The sequence below is a fragment of the Rhincodon typus genome, chromosome 11 (assembly GCF_021869965.1).
Source record: "Rhincodon typus isolate 14 chromosome 11, sRhiTyp1.1, whole genome shotgun sequence".
In the NCBI taxonomy this organism is placed as follows: Eukaryota; Metazoa; Chordata; class Chondrichthyes; order Orectolobiformes; family Rhincodontidae; genus Rhincodon; species Rhincodon typus.
The window spans coordinates 27,656,951-27,677,471 of NC_063342.1; the positions used below are offsets into that span (position 1 = coordinate 27,656,951).

Here is a 20,521-nt window from a genome sequence, read left to right on the forward strand (position 1 = left end):
CAAAGAATTCCACTATTGATACAATACGAAGTTCACATTAATCATAAGGCAGCAATCACTTCCAATTAATCAGGGAATTTTCTCATCAATGGAAGATAACTTTGAAATTATTTTAGGAGCAAGCTTATGAAAGGCAAATACAAAATAAAGACCCCAATGCTGACCTCTAAATATCACAATGATTTGCCCAAGAACCATTACTTTAATAAAACCAGTGTATCATAGCAACTGCTCCAACCACCACGTTGTAAAGGTTTAACATGTTATAATCTTAAAACACTTATACTACTTATAATCAACAATGCCACAGAGATATGCAAATTTTAATCACTGTTTCTGAATACTTACTGCATTTATTTTCTCTCAAGTAGATATTTAACAATTATCAATGATTTTGTCTTATTGATCATATCTAACTTCAGCTCATTAATTCTAGCACCTGTAATTATATTTGCTTGTATATGGTTCACTTATTCAAAGATATCTTAAAATCTGATCACAAAGTGCCTATTCTTTTAAAAAAACAGTCCTCTAAGAGGCCATGATCTTACCTTGGTATTGACATCATCAGCTAATTTCTGATAATCCATTGTAGCTGGGTCAGAGAGTTCTTTAGTGTAGTTCTTCCCAACAAGCTGAACGATAAATTCCAAAACCTGATTTGGTAGCTTCTTTGTACCTTGTTCAATATCACTGGGGGTCTGTGAGGAATCAGGAATAAATTACTTATACGGTCAAAGGCAATTCATTTTGATCTGGCCCAATTTAGCTCAACTCATTCCGTTTGTCAATTAATTGCCAATAGTTTATAACATCACAAATGGTGTACTGTAATGGAGGAAAATGGGATCTAAACATTTCTATAGGAGGGCAAGAGGGATGACATTAATACTCGAGAGGGAATTGGATAATGAAGACAGTTAATGCACTATATTTTGCTCTTTGGAAATTGGAGTTAGTCCAAGACAAGATAAAGGAATGAAAGTCTTCTCTCTCTGAAAGTTCTTAGGATATGGATGTGAAATAGCTTTGAAGAAAACTTAAGCCAATTCCCACTGAGTACTGGCTGAAAAGCACAAATCTGCCTTTTAATACTTTTTATTCTTATTAAGCGATGGTGTCAAAATCTGAATGAATAGTAAATATTTCTTGCTTTTGTCAACATATAACAATATAATTAATGTATTGCTGAAAAAAAGACTTTTTAAGTTTTGTGACTTGCATTCATCAGAACATTTATAATACCAAAGTAAAGGGGAACAATGCTTATACTGTATGAGAAGAGGGTGCTGATTGAATAGGAATGGACTCTGATAAGTAGGAGCACTGCCATGGAGAATGCACGAGTTAAATGATGTCTAACAGTTAAATACCCATCCTGTTTAAATATAATCCAGGTGATTTGATTCTAATTAGTCAAACTATTGCCCTAAGAAATGAGCCAGAGGATAGCCTTTGCCTATTTTGTTTAGTTGAAACAGGTGTAATGTATGTAAATGTTCTTTCTGTCTGCAAAGAGCGGGGCTTTTCTTATTGATAAATTTAGTCTGCAGGACATGTAGGTGCACGACATTGTAAACCCGACTGATGATCTTAAATTGGCTGTATTTGGCCTTACTGTCAATCTCATAGAGAGGACATGAATCATTTCCTCACCAATGAAAGGGTGATGATGGTATAGACCTCACTCGAGCAAGATAATTGCAATCCTGATCAAATCATTTTTCACTGTGCATTGAGGAAACACATTAAAAGGCCTGAGGCTATCATTTTCAATCCTATAACTGCCCAGTATATCTAAAATTACTCTGGAATGTAAGGCATCGAAAAATTTGAGCAATAAGTAAAGCTAGTTGTTTCACGCTGCTACTACACATTAGCAACATGAGTGTTATTCATTACGAACAGAATGCCACTGTCAAGTCAAAAACACATTCTGTCCGTCACAAATGGGTGATGCGGTATGTGAACTAAGAACAGTATGATACAAAGTATATAAATTGTATATCCCAAAGACTTGTGAATTGTATCAATAATATGTCTCTTCAGATGTTCACGACAGGCAAGATATTGATCATTCCCAACCAGCCTATGCTTACAAAACTCAAAACGTACTGTGCATACATTTGCTAAATAATCCTGAGTGTGCTGACAACCAATTTAAATTTGTCAGTTGGGTGCGCAGCATGGTGCACCTGCACATACTGGAAACGATATTTATGAATGCACTGGGCGCTATTCGTCACAGGCATAAAGAAGAGGTACACACATGCTATTGGTCTCAACTCAGCAAATTAGGTGACAGCCATTCTCTGGTTCATTGCTCAGATCATTGCCTTGACCAGAGTCAACATGGCTGTGTTAATTTAAACAGGTTTAGCATTTAACAGTGTGTCCTCAACAAACTGGTGCATTCACCATGGCAAAGCCTCTACCAGAGTCCACTTGCCAGTGCTTCTTAATCATTCTTGCAAAGATTCTGATGAGTGCAAGTAAAAGCTTTGATAAAATGTGTCTTTTTTCAGCAATACTCAAGTTCTGTATGCCAAGCAGCTACTATTATAACTGAAAATGATTCAAATGGAATATTCACTTATTGTTTTGAACTGGTGTTCTCAATGAGTTGCTAAAGTCATTTAATTTGCAACTTTAACTCAGACTAAGAGATTTTTGAAAAACAAATGCCCTTTTCAGATGATACGAATTGATGTAATTATAAACACTTTAAAATAAGACCATAACATGCATTTCATTGATACTGAACAGATGGCAAGAGCCACAATATTGTAATTTCTGTATCACTGTTAAACACTGCTTACAGTTGTTCATGTCTCTTTTATCTCCCAACCAAATTTAAATTATGCTTTAAATTATGCAGTGTATAGAAATGAAACCAATACGAAACAAAAATGAATCTAAATGTTTGGAATGTCAGTCAGGTAGGCTGTGCTGACTCATAGTTACTCAATTCCATTGACCATTATTAGTTCCATAAAATTACCAGCTTAGCCTTCCTGCCATGTCAATTGAACTGCCTCAAACTGGCAAGTCTCAAATATATCATCAATATTTGTCATAAATATCCAGTAATGAATAGTATTCAAAAATCCGAAGTAGATAAACAGATGTTGCCTATAGTTTGGAAATACATTCAGACATTGTGCCGATCATTAATATGAGAAAAAGCTTTTAAGTCGTGGTTTGGGGTGTTTTGCTATTCCTTTTAAATACTGAAGTCCAAATTCCAGCTGCAAGTGACCTTTCTTGTGTAGAACAAGTCAGAATCCCAACAATGTAGCCCCTGGGCAATTTCTCAATTAGGACATCAAGGAAAAGGAGTTCATTTCACTGCCTGATTTCAAAGGTGGATTCGAGAGGAGGATAAGAACATAAGAACATAAGAACTAGGAGCAGGAGTAGGCCATCTGGCCCCTCGAGCCTGCCCCACCATTTAATAAGATCATGGCTGAGCTTTTTGAGACTCAGCTCCACTTACCCGCCCGCTCACCATAACCCTTAATTCCGTTACTGTTCAAAAATTTATCTAGCCTTGCCTTAAAAACATTCAGCAAGGTAGCTTCAACCGCTTCACTGGGCAGGGAATTCCACAGATTCACAACCCTTTGGGTGAAGAAGTTCCTCCTGACCTCAGTCCTACATCTGCTTCCCTTTATTTTGAGGCTATGCCCCCTAGTCCCAGTTTCACCTGCTAGCGGAAACAACCTCTCTGCCTCCACTTTATCTATTCCCGTCACTATCTTATATGTTTCTATAAGATCTCCCCTCATTCTGCTGAATTCCAATGAGTATAATCCCAGCCTACTCAGTCTGTCCTCATAATCCAACCCTCTCAACTCTGGAATCAACTGAGCAAATCTCCTCTGCACCCCCTCCAGTGCTAGTATATCCCTTCTCAAGTAAGGAGACCAAAACTGCACACAGTACTCCAGGTGTGGCCTCACCAGGACCCCATACAGCTGCACCATAGCCTCCCTGTTTTTAAACTCCATCCCTCTCGCAATGACAGACAAAATTCCATTTGCCTTTTTAATTACCTGCTGCACCTGCAATCCTACTTTTAGCATTTCATGCACAAGGACACACAAGTCCCTCTCTACAGCAGCGTGCTGCAATTTTTTACCATTTAAAACAGTCCATTTTGCTGTTATTCCTACCAAAATGGATGACCTCACACTTATCAACATTGTACTCCATCTGCCAGACCTTTGCCCACTCACTTAGACTATCTATATCCCTCTGCAGACTTTCAGTGTCTTCTGCACACTTTGCTCTACCACTCACCTTCGTGTCATCTGCAAATTTTGACACACCACACTTAGTCCCCAACTTCAAATCATCTATGTAAACTGTAGACAATTGCGATCCCAACACTGATCCCTGAGGCACACCACTAGCCACTGACCGCCAACTAGAAAAACACCCATTTACCCCTACACTTTGTTTTCTATTGGTCAACCAATCCTCTATCCATGCCAATACATTACCTGTAATACCGTGCAACTTTATCTTATGTAGCAGTCTTTGGTGTGGCACCTTGTCAAATGCCTTCTGGAAATCCAGATATACCACATCCACAGGTTCCCCATTGTCCAACATGCAAGTAATGTCCTCAAAGAATTCCACCAAATTAGTTAAACATGACCTACCCTTCATGAACCCATGCTGGGTGTTCCCAATGGGACAATTTATATCCAGATGTCTTGCTATTTCTTCCTTAATGATAGATTCAAGCATTTTCCCCACTACCAAAGTTAAGATAACTGGCCTATAGTTACCTGTTTTTTGTCTACTTCCTTTTATAAACAGTGGCGTCACATTGGCTGTTTTCCAATCTGCAGGAACCACCCCAGAGTCCAGTGAATTTTGGTAAATAATTACCAGTGCATTTGCTATTTCCCCCATCACCTCTTTTAGTACCCTGGGATGCATTTCATCAGGGCCAAGAGACTAGTCTACCTTTAGCCCCATTAGCTTGCCCAGCACTGCCTCCTTAGTGATAATGATAGTTTCTAGGTCCTCACCTGCTATAATCTTCTTGCATCAGTTTTTGGCATGTTATTTGTGTCTTCCACTGTGAAGACCGACACGAAATGACTGTTTAATGCCTCGGCTATTTCCTCATTCCCAGTTATTAAATTGGCCTTCTCATCCTCTAAAGGACCAATGTTTACCTTCGCCACTTTTTTATGATTTACATATTTATAGAAACTTTTGCTGCCTGTTTTTCTATTCTGAGCTAGTCTACTCTCATAATCTATCTTGCTTTTCTTTATAACTTTTTTTGTGGCTTTCTGTTGGCCTTTAAAGATTTCCCAGTCTGCTAGTTTCCCACTACTCTTTGCTTTTTTGTATGTGTTTTTTTTCAATCTGATACTTTCCTTTATTTCCTTAGACATCCATGGCTGGTTGTCTCTTTTCCTACAGTTCTTCCTTATCACTGGAATATACTTCTGCTCAGCACTGTGAAAAATCGTTTTGAAAGTCCTCCACTGTTCCTCAATTGACCCACCATAAAATTTTTGCTCCCATTCTACCTTAGCTAACTCCTTCCTCATTCCTTCGTAGTCTCCTTTGTTTAAGTACAGGACATAGGTACTGGATTTAACCTTCTCACGCTCCATCTGTATTTTAAATTCGACCATACCGTGATCGCTCCTTCCGAGAGGATCCCTAACTGTGAGATCATTAATTATTCCTGTCTCATTACACAGGACTAGATCTAGGATAGTTTGCTCACTCGTAGGTTCCATTACATATTGTTCAAGGAAATTATCGCGGATGCATTCTATGAACCCCCTCCTCAAGGCTGCCATGACCGACCTGGTTTGACCAATCGATATGTAGATTAAAATCCCCCATGATAATTGCTGTACCATTTTTACATGCATTAGCTATTTCTATGTTTATTGCCCGCCCCACCACGATGTCATTATTTGGTGGCCTATAGACCACACCTATCAGTGACTTCTTCTCCCTGCTTTTCCTAATTTCCACCCAAATGGATTCAACGTTTTGTTCTGTAGAACCTATATCATCTCTCACTACCGCCCTGATATCATCCTTAAAAATCAGAGCAGCACCACCTCCCTTACCTTCCTGTCTGCCCTTCCGAACAGTTTGATACCCCTGGACATTTAACTCCCAGTCATGAACATCCTGCAACCATATCTCTGTAATGGCCACTAAATCATACCCATTCGCCATGATTTGCACCATCAACTCATCCACCTTGTTTCGAATGCTTCGTGCATTCAGATAAAGTGCCCTTATGCCAGTTTTTGCACCTTCTTTTTGGGTCCTGTTACCTCCATTACTAACAGCTCTTGAGTTCTCCTTCCCTTTAACTTTTTTCCTAATTTTCAATGGAGTTGAAGCTTCCTCGTCACCTGCTAACCTGCTGCTTTGCCTTCTCCCTGTATGCTCACTCCTCCCTTCCCCCCACTTACTAGTTTAAAGTCCTATTGACCACCCTATTTACCCTTTTCGCCAGAACACTGGACCCAGCCCTGTTCAGGTGGAGTCCATCCCAGTGGTATAGATCCCTCCTGTCCCAGAACGGATGCCAGTGCCCCATGAAAAGGAAACCCTCTTTCCCACACCACTCTTTTAGCCACATGTTTACTTCCCTGATCCTCGCCTCTCTATGCCAATTTGCACATGGCTCGGGCAGCAATCCAGAGATTATGACCCTTGAAGAACTGTTTTTTAATTTTGTTCCTAGCTTTTCATTATACCGAAACAGGTCTTTTTTCCTAGTCCTGCCTATGTTGTTGGTACCTGCGTGGACCACAACAACTGGATCCTCCCCCTCCCTCTCTAGTATCTTCTCAAGCCGGTAAGGATGGAGCCCATTGAAACATGTAAGGGAATTCTTACGTGCGGCTGCATCTTCAAACATTGGAAACATGTCAGAAATATACAAGGGGTGACAGTGATCAGATGTTATTTAATTGAACATTTTTCCTGGAAGTCAAGAAAGGTATCTGCAAAAGCTGAGCCTCTCAGGGATTCCATTGTAACACGATCTATTTGGGTTTCCTGGTGTTGTTAAAACTGAACCTTAACTTTGTAAGTTGCTGAATTCAGAGGTTCACTGAATACTGATTTACACAGTGATGGTGGGTCTAGATTGCCGTGAAATTGAGATGCATTGTAAATGTTTCTGACTTCCTTAACTGGTATATTGGTGAGTAGGCTGGCAACGTCAAATGAACACATAGATTGCTAATGATAGGCAAGACCAGCCAATGCATTTTTTTTATCAATACTTAAATTTCATATATTGTTGCTCTTAATTGCATCTCCAAATTTTACCAATTGAATGTTATTTTTTCTTGATCTAATAACTTGCTTACAATTCTGTAGTCAGGAGTCCTGATCAATTCTACTTTTCAGAAAGATTTCGGAAAAATTCGACTGCATTCCTCACCTTTTGTTTTGCTGTGCTCGTGATTCTGTGGCACGTATTTCAATTGCGTGACAATCTGGGCATTGTGGGTTTACCTACAGCGCATGCTCTGCAGAGGTTCAAGAAGGCATCTCACCACCATTTTCTCAAAGGTAACTAGAGATGGACAATAAATGCTGACCTACCCAGTGGTGTACACATCCCACAAAGGAATAAAAAAGAAAAGAGGTGAGTCACTTTCCACACAATTCCCAGTCTCCTAACCTATCCACATTATGACACTACTTATGTGGCAGGTCCAGTGAGTTTCTGGTTAATGTTAAGTCCTAGATTTTTTTGGCGGGAGGGGGGCAGATTTCCTCTTCTTATTGCCTGGCACTTGTGTTTCACGAATGTCACTTGTCACTCATCAAAGTCCAAACCATGGTCTACTACAAGATCTGATAGGATATTCTATATACCTAGAAAGCATAGTGATCAGATTTCTGATCAATCCCTAGACTCTCTACAAATTATGCAGATGGCAGGTAGAGCTTGTAAGACACAATCATTTGCCTGTGGAAAGCATTTGAGATGCTCACCAATGTAAAATATAAAGTAGAAATGATATAAAGAAAGTTACACTCATCATGGGACTTGGCATTTTATTTCTGTTTCTCCGTGACAAATATAACTCTTCAAATCTAAAGGAAGACAAGTACAGAGCTATAATTCCCAAGGCTCTAACTTATCCTGTCTCCCTCCATAACGCACAATAATAGATGTTCCTCCTGTGGTTTGCTGGGTGGTTATTTCACCAAAGGTACATCAACAGAACTATTAAGGTCCTCCTTACAAAATTACAAACTGCATTTTCATTATTCATTCTAATTTGCTGTAAGGCTTCACATGCTATTTCAGGATTATTCTTTGGTGAAAGAATGCCCTGAAGGTTCCGATACTTTCACATTTGGCTCTTAAATCAGGCAAATAAGTCAATGGTTTCATACAATCCAGGATCTCAGAACATATTTACATACAGCACAGAAACAGGTCATGAGTCTGCTGTTTGAGGTATCTAAACAATTTACGCCAATCCTCTTAGAACAGCAGGTGAAAGTTCCATTACAAAATATAAGGAAAATGCACATTCAGTAATTCATTCCTTGATATTTGCAACTTCCCTAGGTCAACTCTCATGTCAGTGATATAGTTCATTGAGAAATCCATGTTAATAGGAATGTAATATCATAAGATCAGTCTGAAGAACTGTACTGACATTGATCTTCATATATTTTAATTTATGCAGAATTTTAACCCGTAAGTCATGATCAAATACTTTCTATTATTTGAAGAATGAAAGAAGACACACCAGCAAAATGCAAGTTAATCACCTTGACTCTCATTTGTCAATGATTTGATTGTTCTTCCATAAGCTGAATTCTAACAGTAACCAAAAGCAACATTTTGATTTGTAACAGAAAATGAAAACAAAAATCTACAGAAATGGACTTACAGTGATCTCACTTTCTTTAGCTCTGATCATTGTGCTATCAACAGAAACTTCATCAGCATCTGGCGCTGAAATACAAGGTAAGCTATTAGCTATTTGAACACTTGACTGTCCTCATTTAGACTTTCCCCCGCTCCATGTCTCAGTTTCCTTTAGTAGCTTCCAACTGTTCAAAGGGCAAATAGAGATGATAGTAAATGTTGGCCATGAGTGTTTGCATCCCAAGCATGAATTAAAACAAAATATCCACCTTGATACAATCAGACAGTGCTATCATTGGTCAAGAGATAAATACAAAATGTAAAGTCAAAAATACCAATGTTTTTCTAAGAGTTGTGATGCAACATGAAGGCCATATGATAAATCATAGAACCACAGAACAAAACAGCATTGCATGAGGCAATTCAGTAAAACATACCCCTGTTATTTAATTGGTCCCCGTTCTTTCCCTGTAGTGGGTAATGTTTTCAACTTCAAGCTATTTCACTATGGAAAATTACTATGGAATCTGCTTCTATCACTTTTTCAGATGGTGCAGTCCAGAGCACCACAAAGTACAGGATACATCCAGTCCTCTGATTACCTGCTCTATCCTGTGCTTTAAGTCAGCACTGTTACTGCTGCAAAACTGCTCTGGCATATCTCAGGCTATGGGTGTCTGCGTGCACATGTACTGTCCCTGAGACCGCTTACTCATTAACTCAGTGCGGAGCTGGAGGAACACAGCAGGCCTGACAGCATCAGAGGAACAGGAAAGCTGACATTTTGGGTCAGGACCCTTCTTCTGACTCAGACTCCAGCATCGGCAGTTCTTACTATCTCTGTTGCTCATTATCCCTATCCCTTCAGTTCTGTGTGTACTGTGACTTCTTTGTTTACATACGTACAGAGTAGATTTTCAAATACAAGTCTCTAATATAGTGCCTCAGATCTCTCTCTTCACATTCTCCTTCTAGACTGGTGTCTACTTTCTTTTTACTGCCTGTCAGTTAATGTGATCAGTTAAATCATCATAACTTACATTAATCTCATTATACCACATCTACCAACAATCTTCTCTCTGCTTGGTCTATATTATCCCAGTTTATTTCACTTAATATATAGATTTTGTTTTCATGAATGTCATTATTAATAGCATTATTACTATTATCACTACTCCACCCCCCAACAAAACTGCCCCCTACCCCCACCATCACCTCCTCAAAATACAAGTCTCACAGATTAAGACAATTTGGAATTCCGACTGGATGTCCCAATCTGTGTTTTTTTTAACTTCAACATTAGACTACAGTGACTTGAATTGTTGCATGACAGTATGCACTGTCTGATGTAGTATGGGTAAGGCTGTCCCACATTCTGTCGTAAACGTATTTGATCTCATTTCTTGACTCAGGCAAGATCAATATAAGGTCTTGATTGGAAACAAAAACAGAAGTTGCTGGAAAAGCTCAGAACATGTGCTCTGAGGAAGGGTTACCAGACCCGAAATATTAACTCTGATTTCTCTTCACAGATGCTGCCAGACCTGCTGAGCTTTTCCAGCAACTTCTATTTTTGTTTCTGATTTATATCATCTGCGGTTCTTTAGTTTTTTTTATTAAGGTCTTGGTTGATTCATTTCTCTGACTTTCAGCCCCTTAAATGAAGTTTCCACCCTGGATTTAAGGTTGATAGAGTTTTTGCTCTGTGCCTCGAGCTGTACCACTTCTGCTGCTTTATGCTGTGGCTTTTTCCTACTTATTTTGTTTTTTCAGTTTTGAGAGATTATTTTTGGTTTGATTTTGTGGTGTAAAATTGAGACATCCATTATAACCCTTCCCCATTAATAATTCCATTGGTGAATACCCATTAAGACCATAAGATGACACTGGAACAGAAGTAGGCCATTCAGCCCATCGAGTCTGCTTTGCTATTCAATGAGATCATGGCTGAACTCATAATCCTCAACACATTTCTGCCTTTTCTGTATAACCCTTGATTCCTTTACTAATTAAAAATCTGTCTATCTCAATCTTGAATAAAATTAACAAACAAGCCTCAACAACTCTCTAGTAAAGAATCCCACAGTCTCACAACCTTCAAAGAAGAAATTCCTTCTCATCTCTGTCTTAGATGTGCAATTCCTTATTCTGAGATTATGCTCTCTGTTCCCAAGCTTTCCCACAAGGTGAAACAATCTTTCTGCATCTAACCTGTCAAGTTCCTTAAGAATCTTGTAAGAGGTCATTTCTCATTCTCCTAAATTCTACAAAATCAAGGTCCAAACTACTCAAATGCTGCTCATAAGATAGTCCCTCCGTTCCTGATATCAGCCTAGTGAACTACCTCTGGACTGCCTCCAATGCCAGGATAACTTTCCACAGATAATAGGCTCAAATGCTGTTTATAGTATTCCAGCTGTGGTCTGAGTAGCGCTTTGCATACTTTTAGTAAAACTTTCCTACATTTAGACTCCATTCCCTTTGAAATAAAAGCCAACATTCAATTTCTCTTCCCTATTACCCAACAAACTTGGGTTATTTTGTGATTCATGGATGAAAACTCCCAAATCCTTCTGTGCTGTATTTTTTTTTCACCATTAGTCAATGATGTTGCTCTGAATCTATACAGAACTAATTCCCAATCTGGATTCTTAGGCATCAGTGATTTTGCAGTCTTGACTGATTTTTACGCCCCTTCATTTGACTGAGGACGCAGTGAAGAGCTTCTCACTTGCTCCAAAGTGAACTCCCTGAAAACCTCATTTCTGAATTGAGGTCGATGGTAATTCTTCCAAGAAACCATGCATCATAAGGACACTTTTCAGTTTTCTTGTCACTGAGTCTACTGTGGTTGTATGAGGCTTGACATTTCAACCCATCTTGATTAATAGTCAACTAGTCCTAAACACATCTTCCCTCCAAAATCAAACAAATCCATTGTTAGCCTTTCCCATGGCCTTTCCAAAATCTTGATGAAATCATTAGCTCTGTAGGCACTTGGCTGAGTATGACACACGTTTGGCACAACAATATGTAATTCTGTATGCATTTCAAAAAGCCTGGCCGCCACACTAATAACATCCTACGCATTTTGTGACACTGTGGAATTTCTATAGGATTTATTTCACATAGACTTTGATTGAGTCATAGAGTCACACAGCACGGAAACAAACCCCTTGGTCCAACTCGTCCATGCCAACCAGGCATCCTAAACTGAACTAGTCCTATTTGCCTTTGTTTGGCTCATATCCCTCTAAACCCTTCCAATACATGTACCTGTCTACATGTCTTTTAAATGTTGTCATTGTACTTGCCTCTACCACTTTCTCTCATTCCATATACGCTCCATCATCTGTGTGAAAAAGTTGCACCTCATGTCCCTTTTAAATCTTTCTCCCTCACTTTAAACCCGACACCCCTGGGTGAGGTGCAGAAGGCTAATGTTATGCCACTGTTTTAAGAAAGGCTGCAATGAAAAGCAAGGGAACTATAGACCAATGACTCTGATGTCAGTGGTGACAAAGTTGTTGAAGGGGATTCTGAGAGATAGGATTTACATGCATTTGGAAAGGTAAGGACTAATTGGAGATAGTCCACATGACTCTGTGCATGGAAAATCATGTCTCACAAATTTGATGGAGTTGTTTGAAAATGTTGCCAAGAAGACAGATGAAAGCAGAGCTAAAAACGTTGTCTACATGGACTTTAGCAAGATCTTTGACAAGGTCCCGCATGGTAGACTGGTTAGCAATGTAGGATAATTAGATACAAAATTGGCTTTTTGGTAGAAGACAGAGGGTGGTGGTAGAGAGTTGTTATTTGTGATCACAGGAGGCGTGTGACCAGTGGTGTACCGCAGGGATCAGTTCGGGGTCCACTACTGTTCATCATCTATATCAATGATTTGGATGAGAGTATAGGAGGTGCAGTTAATAAATTTGTGGATGACACCAAAATTGGTGGTATGGTGGACTGTGAAGAAAGTTATCTAAGAGTACAATGAGATATTGATCAGATGGGCCGATGGGCTAAGAAATGGCAAATGGAGTTTAATTTTAATAAATGCAAGGTGCTACATTTTGGTGGGTCAAACCAGGGCAGGACTTACACAATTAATGGTAGGGCCCTGGGGAGTGTTGTTGAACAGAGGGACCTAGAGTGCAGGTTCACAGTTCCTTGAAAGTGGCATCACAGGTAGACAGGGTGGTGAAGAAGGCATTTGGCACACTTGCCTTCATTGGTCAGAGCACTGAGTATAAGAGTTGAGACGTCATGTTGTGGCTGTACAAGATATTGGTGAGACTACTTTTGCAGTACTGTGTACAATTTTGGTCACCCTGCTACAGAAAGAATGTTGTTAAACTAGAAAGGATACAGAAGGAAATTACAAGGATGTTGCCAGGGCTAGAGAGTTCATTGAGAACTGTTGACATGACAGTTGTCACCTCAATTTCTCTGCTATCCATTCTCCAAGGCTGACTGTTGTCCACTCCTTCGTCTTCCAACAGTTTTTCTCTCCCTTTGGGCTCTATCTTCACCTATCATCTGCTCCTAAGCCACCCCCCCATCCCCCCCCCCCCCCCCCCCTATCCTTTGCATAAAAAAAAATCTTTATCCTAGCTACCAAAAGTTCTGTGGAAGGGTCACTTGACCCAAAATGTTAACTCTGATTTCTCTCTACAGATGCTGCCACGCCGGCTGAGCTTTTCCACCAATTTCTGTTCTGGTTTCTGATTTCTATCATCTACAGTTCTTTTTTATTTTATTTGGGAAAAACTCTTCACCCCAAAGGGTGGTGAATCTGTGGAATTCCCTGCCCAGTGAAGCAGTTAAGGCTTCCTCATTGAATGTTTTTAAGGCAAAGATAGATATTAGAAAGTAAAGGAATTAAGGATCACGGCAAGCGGGCAGATAAGTAGAGCTGAGTCCACAGAAAGATCAGCCATGATCTAATTGAAGGGCAGAGCAGGCTTGATGGGTGAGATGACCTACTCCTACTTCCATTTCTTATGTTCTTATGATCTTTACAATATTAAATTCTTTCTGGGGAAGCAGACTGAGAAAACGACAAGTTCTGCTAGAATGGGGTTTGACAATAAACTTCAATTTCCCTTTCTAATTAAGATGCCTAGTTATAGGCCAAGAGTCTATCATTCTCAGTTAAATCAAGCAACCTCTTCCTGTCTCCAAAGAAGTCCATGAAGCAAGCAGCAAAGGTCTGGATTAGTGTATCATGGTGGATATGCTAATGTATGCCTCCTCCCTTGAAACTCAACCCCACTGAAATTTATTTTGACTGTTATAGGTCTCAATGTTTAGGTAAATAAAAAGCAATTTAAAAATAAGTGCACAGACCTTCTCGTGTGGAGTTTTCAGTTGAAGCTGCATTCATGATTGTGGTAGTCTCTAGACTAGGAAGGAAATTGTACCTTGTTTAACAATTTACAGACACATGGAAAATCATGTTGGGCAATATATTTTGGTAAAGACAATAGCCCATTTTGTTTTGCACAGATTACTGCTTGTGTTAAAACGTTTGGGTGAAATTTTTTTACCAGATATTGCACAGTGCAATTTTAACACCATACCGAAATGCAGGTTTTAAGTTTCAATTTTTAAGAAAAATGCTTAAATTCTATGCATCATTTCTGTATATTCTGAGCTCAAAAGTGAAATATAAACTTACATGCACAAGTCTTCATTACTTGAACTTGCAAGAAAAAAACAAACATTGTTAATTTTTCTAACTGGATTAATTAATCCCTAATTTCAATGTTGCAATTTAAGATATTATTAACCATGGAAAATGTGTTTTATAGTAATCTACAGACCTGCTCACTGTTTCTGCCTGTGGAGATAATTTCTGGGGAGAAAAAATAAACTTCTTATTAGAATTGTGTAAAAATATACATATCATAAATGACTGTACCATTCAGTAAATAAGTGTTTTACAAATAGAATGTTCATTTAAACCTAATTTTGCAATTGAAAAATTAAAATGAATTAACTACATCAGAAAGCTACAATAATAAACTTTGTGTTACATTATTTAGAAATAAGGATGGGTAGAACATAAGAATTGCACTGCCTGGTACAGAGATGGGTAAAGTTACAAAAATGGAAGTAAGCAGTCATTGCAAAAAGACTGTGAGATTTAAAGTTCAGCTCTAGACTGGTGGCCTTGCCTTGTATAATTCCAGTCATACGCTATTGTTTAACTAATCTAAAAATACACTTACAGTAATTCATCAAGCTAATGTAATGTTAACCCTGAGTTATCCACCTCTCCTTTCCTACTACAGTCATAATAATGATTACCATGACACAGGTCCTTAACTAATGACCACATAGTTACACTGTCTAGCAACAATCACTGAACAGAGATTAGTGCGGACCTTGACTAATTCCCCCTCCTTTAGGTGTGTTGAGTGCAATTATATTATATTGTCCTGGCTTAAGTCAACTAGCCAGTAATTCACTTTGTGTGCTTTGTGTAAAACATGCAAACAGTGAATAAGCCTTTGCTTCATCAATTTCATTTTGAATACAGATATTTGATTTGAATTTACTGTCATTTCCTTTCTGCATACCTTCTCCATGCAATTCCTCTAATAAGAAAGGTAAAGATAATTCTGCAACTGATTTCATTTTTGGTGGTGACCCTAATGAAGTGTCAGGCCTTCATGTGGGGAACATCTAAGTAATAGTATTCACAATCCTATTAAATTCAATTTTGCCAGGTTTGCTGAAAATTTAACTGTAGTTCCAGATTTCAAAATGAAAAGATAACTAATGACGGCACAAGAATCAAACTGGACAAATAGAGGAAGTCTGCTAAGCAGGGAAATTACTAACACTGAATAAAAATAGAATACCTTCTAAAACTATTCAAAAGCAAAGTAATCTATGTTATATTCACAAAGTTAAAATAAGGACATATGGTCAAACAAAGGCAAGCATGAAACAGGTCAACTGCATGGTCACTTCAGCAAAAATACTTCTACACGTTAATGAAAATAGTTCTCAAGTGAAATAAGATCATTTGTGACTTTAGTTATAACAACACAAGCTGCTATTAGGGTAACAAAATATCCTTTGAGAAGGCAGCGGATAACTGAGAGGCTAACATTTCTGTCCTCAGCTTGCTGCAGTGCTCTATTGAAGTCCAACACGAGCTGCAGAAATAGCATCTCATTTTTCACTTAAGCACCTGATGGTGAGCTGCATTCTTGATTCACTGCAGTCCATTTGTTGTAGGTACACCCACAATGCTGGTAGGGAGGAAGTTCCAGGATTCTGACCCAGCAACACAGGGAATAGTGATAAATTTCCAAGTCAGAATGGTGTGTGGCTTGGAAGGAAACTTACGGGCGGTGGTGTTCTAATGCATCTGCTTCCCTTGTCTACGCAAATGATAGAAATTGAGAGTCGAAGGAGCCTTGGTGAATTTCTGCAGAGCAGCTTGTCAATGGCACATACTTTGCAATTGAGCATCAGTGGTGAAGGGAATGTATGTTTGTGGATGTGGTGTCAAACAAATGGGTTGCTTTGACATGGATGGTATCAAGTTTCTTGAGTGTTGTTGGAGCTGCACTCATCCAGACAAATGGGAAATATTCCATCATGTGCCTGACTTATGTATTGTCGATAGTGGACATTGGGGTATCAGGAGGTGAATTACACATGACAATATTCCTAGCCTCTGACCTGCTCTTGTAGCCACCGTATTCATATGGCTGGTCCAGTTCAATTTCTCATCAACAGTAACCCCTGGAATGTTGATAGTGTGGGGAACCAGTGATGGTAATGCAATTGAATGTCAAGGGCTGATAGGTAGATTCTCTGCACCTGGAAATAGTCTTTGCCTGGCACTCCTCTAGCTCGAATATATTTTGCCACTTGTCAGTACAAGCCTGAATATTGTCCAGAACTTGGTACATTTAGACATGAACTGATTCAGTATCTGAGGAGTTGTGAATGGTGCTGAATAATGTGCAATCACGAGTAAAATTCCCCATGTTTGACCTTACGATGGAGGGAAAGTCATTGACGAAACAGCTGAAGATGTATGGACCTAGGTGTATTCCCCTGAGGAATTACTGCGCAGATGTCCTGGAAGTGCAAGACTGATCTCCAAAAACTAAAACCATCTTCCTTTGTTAATGAGTTCAGCCAGAGAAGAGATGTCCCCCTGATCCCCATTGATTCCAATTATGTTACAGTTCCTTGATGCCACACTCAGTCAAGTGCAGCCTTGATGCCAAAGGCAGTTACTCTCACCTCATCTCTGGAATTTAGCTCTTTTGTCCAAGTTTGAATCAAACCAAATAAAATGAGGTCAAGAGCTGAGTAGCCCTAGTGAAACGTAAACCGGGCATCACTGAGCAGGTTATTGCTGAGTAGGTGCTGCTTGATAGCACTGTTGATGACACCTTCCATCAATTTGCTGATATCAAGAGTAGACTGTTGGGGCAGCAAGTGGCTGGGTTGTATTTGTCCAGCTTTTTATGTACAGGACATACACGGACAATTTTCCACATTGTTGGGTAGTTGCCAGTGTTATAACTGTACTAGAAGAGCTCGACAAGGGAGGTCATTCTGGAGCACAGGTCTTCAGTACTGTTGCCAGAATGATGCTAGGGCCTATAGTCTTTGTAGTATCCAGTGCCTCCCACCATTACTAGATATCAGGTGGAGTGAATTGAATTGACTGAATTCTGGCATCTGTGATGCTGGGGAGCTCCGAGGAGGCCGAAATGAATCATGCACTTGGCACTTCTGCCTGAAGATTGTTGTAAACACTTCAGCACAACTTTTAGTACTGATGTGCTGGGTTCTTCCGTTGCCAGGAATGGAGATATTTGTGGGCCCTCCTCCTTCAGTGAGTTGTTTAATTATCCACTGCCACACACGATGCGATGTGAACAGAACTGCAGAGCTTAGATGTGTTCAGTTTATTGTGGAAACATTTAGCTCTGTCTGTCACTTGCTGCTCATGCTGCTTGGCATAAGCATTAGTTCTGTTTGGTAGCTTCAACAGGTTGACACTCATATTTGAGAATGCCTGGTGCTACTCCTGGCATGCCCTCCTGCACTCCCCATTGAACTATGGTTGATCCCTTGGCTTGATAGTAATGGTGGAGTGGGTGATATGCCAGGTCATGAGGTTGCAGATTGTGTTGGAATACGATTCTGCTGCTGATGGCCCACAGCACTTCGTAGATGCCCAGTGTTGAATTGCTAAATCTGTTCGAAGTCAGGCCCATTTAGCACAGTGATAGCGCCACACAGCATAATGTAAGTATTATCAGTATGAAGGTGGGACTTCATCTCCACAAGGACTGTGAAGCGGCCATCCTCACCGATACAGTCATGAACAGATGCATTTGCGGCAGCCAGTTTATGAAGGAAGAGGTCAAGTATGCTTTTTTCCCTCTTATTAGTTCCCTCACCACCTGTTGCATACCCAGTCCGGCAGCTATGTCATTTAGGACTTGACGATCCTGGTCAGTAATGATGCTGCCAAGGCACAATTTGTGATGGACATTGAAGACCCCAATCTGTACCTTGTCAACGTCAATCTTCCTCTACATGGTGTTCAACATGGAGGAGCAGTGATTGAGCTGGTGGGAGTGATCAGTACGTAGAACTCAGCAAAGGGTTTCCTTGCCCATGTTCGACCCAGTGCCATTAGACTTCTGGGGTCTGCAGTCAAATGTGAAGGACTCATAAGACAACTCGATGAATCCAACTGTGCTGCCACTGTGCCATATCTGTCCTGCCAGAGAGACAGGACATACCCAGGGATTGTGATGATGATGACATTGGCTAAATCTGAGTTGCGGATTCATTGGAGGATTCATTGCTGCGAGGTCTAATTATTTCTCTTGCCGTATTTTATCAAACTCCTCATTAATTGCCTGCCTATCCCTATGGCATCTCTCCCATCTAATTTCCACCCTGTTTTACCATGCCATGAGATATCCTGGAATTGACTGGCATCCCTACCACTTGCACCAGTTGTGCACCCAGACAAGTGCTGTCAGACTGGAGCTGCCACGACACCAGACTTTGCCATCCTGGCCTCAGGTTGCCAACTGGGCTCAAGCAGTCTCAGCTGTCTGGAGGAATGCCCAGCGCTGTAGGGAGAAAGACAATGTCCTTCTCCACTCCACCTGGGTATGTACCACCATCTTTTCTCCAATGCCTAACATTCACTCGATCCCTACTGTGCCCACCTCTTATCGAGGCTCATACTCCACCATTCTCATTGTTGCCTCCAATAACTTTTTCTCACCCACTGCCCCCTCTGACACCGCTACCCTGCATGCCCTCTGCCCTACTTACTCACTAGTATAGGTACACCCCGCCGCTTGCACCAACAGTAACAACTGTGCCACTCACTTTCATCTCCCTTAATGTTTGCCTCTCTCTCGTTCCATGATGAAAACTGCCCATAATAGGGCAGAACAAGTCAAGACAGTTTGTGAGTTACCCAACTTTTCAATTTCTCATCTCTTAAGAGACGATCCTGACTCTGATCACACCAAGCTGCTGACTGACCATGTCCAAGCTCCTAGACTGATATCAGAGGTTGCCCCTGACTTGCTGTGCCAGGGCCCCCTTACTGAAGGCTAACTCCCTTGACTTGATAAGCACTACTGACAACCATGATAAGCTTCCTGGTTTTCTGTTTGGTCTAAACAGCAAGGTAACGCAGTAATGCTGTGAATCTGCTATGTCTGGCTGAGGGGCAAGGTGCAAAAAGAAACAGCAAGGCAGGAATGCTGTGAGCATCCGAGTAGGGTCCAAGCGAGTGAGAGTTAACAGAGCGATCGAAAAGCCCGGAGATGCAGCATTGTCCAGTCCGTGAGCAGGTGCATGTCCCTAAGCTGCAGCATTACAACTACAGTTGCAATTGTGCAGAGAGGTGCAGCACTGAAGTGCAGGAAGGTACTATAAGTGGATCGAAGGTGTGCAAAAAGAATTCTTAGAGGCTGCCACATTTTAGAAGCCAATGTCCATGGATGATATGGGATGCATGTTGCCAGGTATCCATTCTGACTTCCAAGTCAAGAATTATCAGCATCTAGTCTGCCTGCAGCAAATGCTAAGATAGAAAGCTGCATATTATGGATGTGAGATCCACAGTTAATCAAGTATTTTCTTTAATATGCAACCCACCACTGCTTGAGGAGAATCTCTCCTCGACGTCCAGAATTTAGTCAAAAGGTGCAGTGAGTTGTTTACAACATGGAGATGGGACTTTTCACATGATTCTCTCACCATAGCCTACACCATTCAGGCTCCTGCAAGATTCCAGCCCATGAAACTACCTTTGATAGTGGTTTAAAAAAAGAATCTTATTCACTACTGCCTGTGAAGGAAACAAACCTTCCTGCCTTATATGTTCTGGCCTATATGTGACCCCAGACCCACAATAATCTAGTTGACTCTGAAGTGGCCTATTAAGCCGTTCTGTTAAAGGAGATTAAATACGAATAACAAACGCTGGCCTGGTGATATCCACATCCCAAAGAACAAAATAAATGAAATACTGAATACTTGTCTTTTGTAAATGGCTAACTCTTTTTAAAATGGCTATTAGCATGGTAGAAG

At 40.3% G+C, this 20,521-nt stretch overlaps 1 protein-coding gene across 1 annotated transcript in view; it reads right to left on the reverse strand.

Annotated features, from left to right (window-relative positions):
* Nucleotides 1-20,521, reverse strand: part of impg2a (interphotoreceptor matrix proteoglycan 2a) — an 80,665-nt gene that overhangs the window by 49,835 nt on the left and 10,309 nt on the right. Inside the window, exons 4-8 of the mRNA XM_048603280.1 lie at nt 14,734-14,765; nt 14,589-14,612; nt 14,258-14,313; nt 8,925-8,989; nt 552-701 (exon numbers count right to left, since the gene is read on the reverse strand). Of these exons, the coding sequence (XP_048459237.1) occupies nt 552-701; nt 8,925-8,989; nt 14,258-14,313; nt 14,589-14,612; nt 14,734-14,765 (327 nt within the window). The remainder of the gene's footprint in view (nt 1-551; nt 702-8,924; nt 8,990-14,257; nt 14,314-14,588; nt 14,613-14,733; nt 14,766-20,521) is intronic.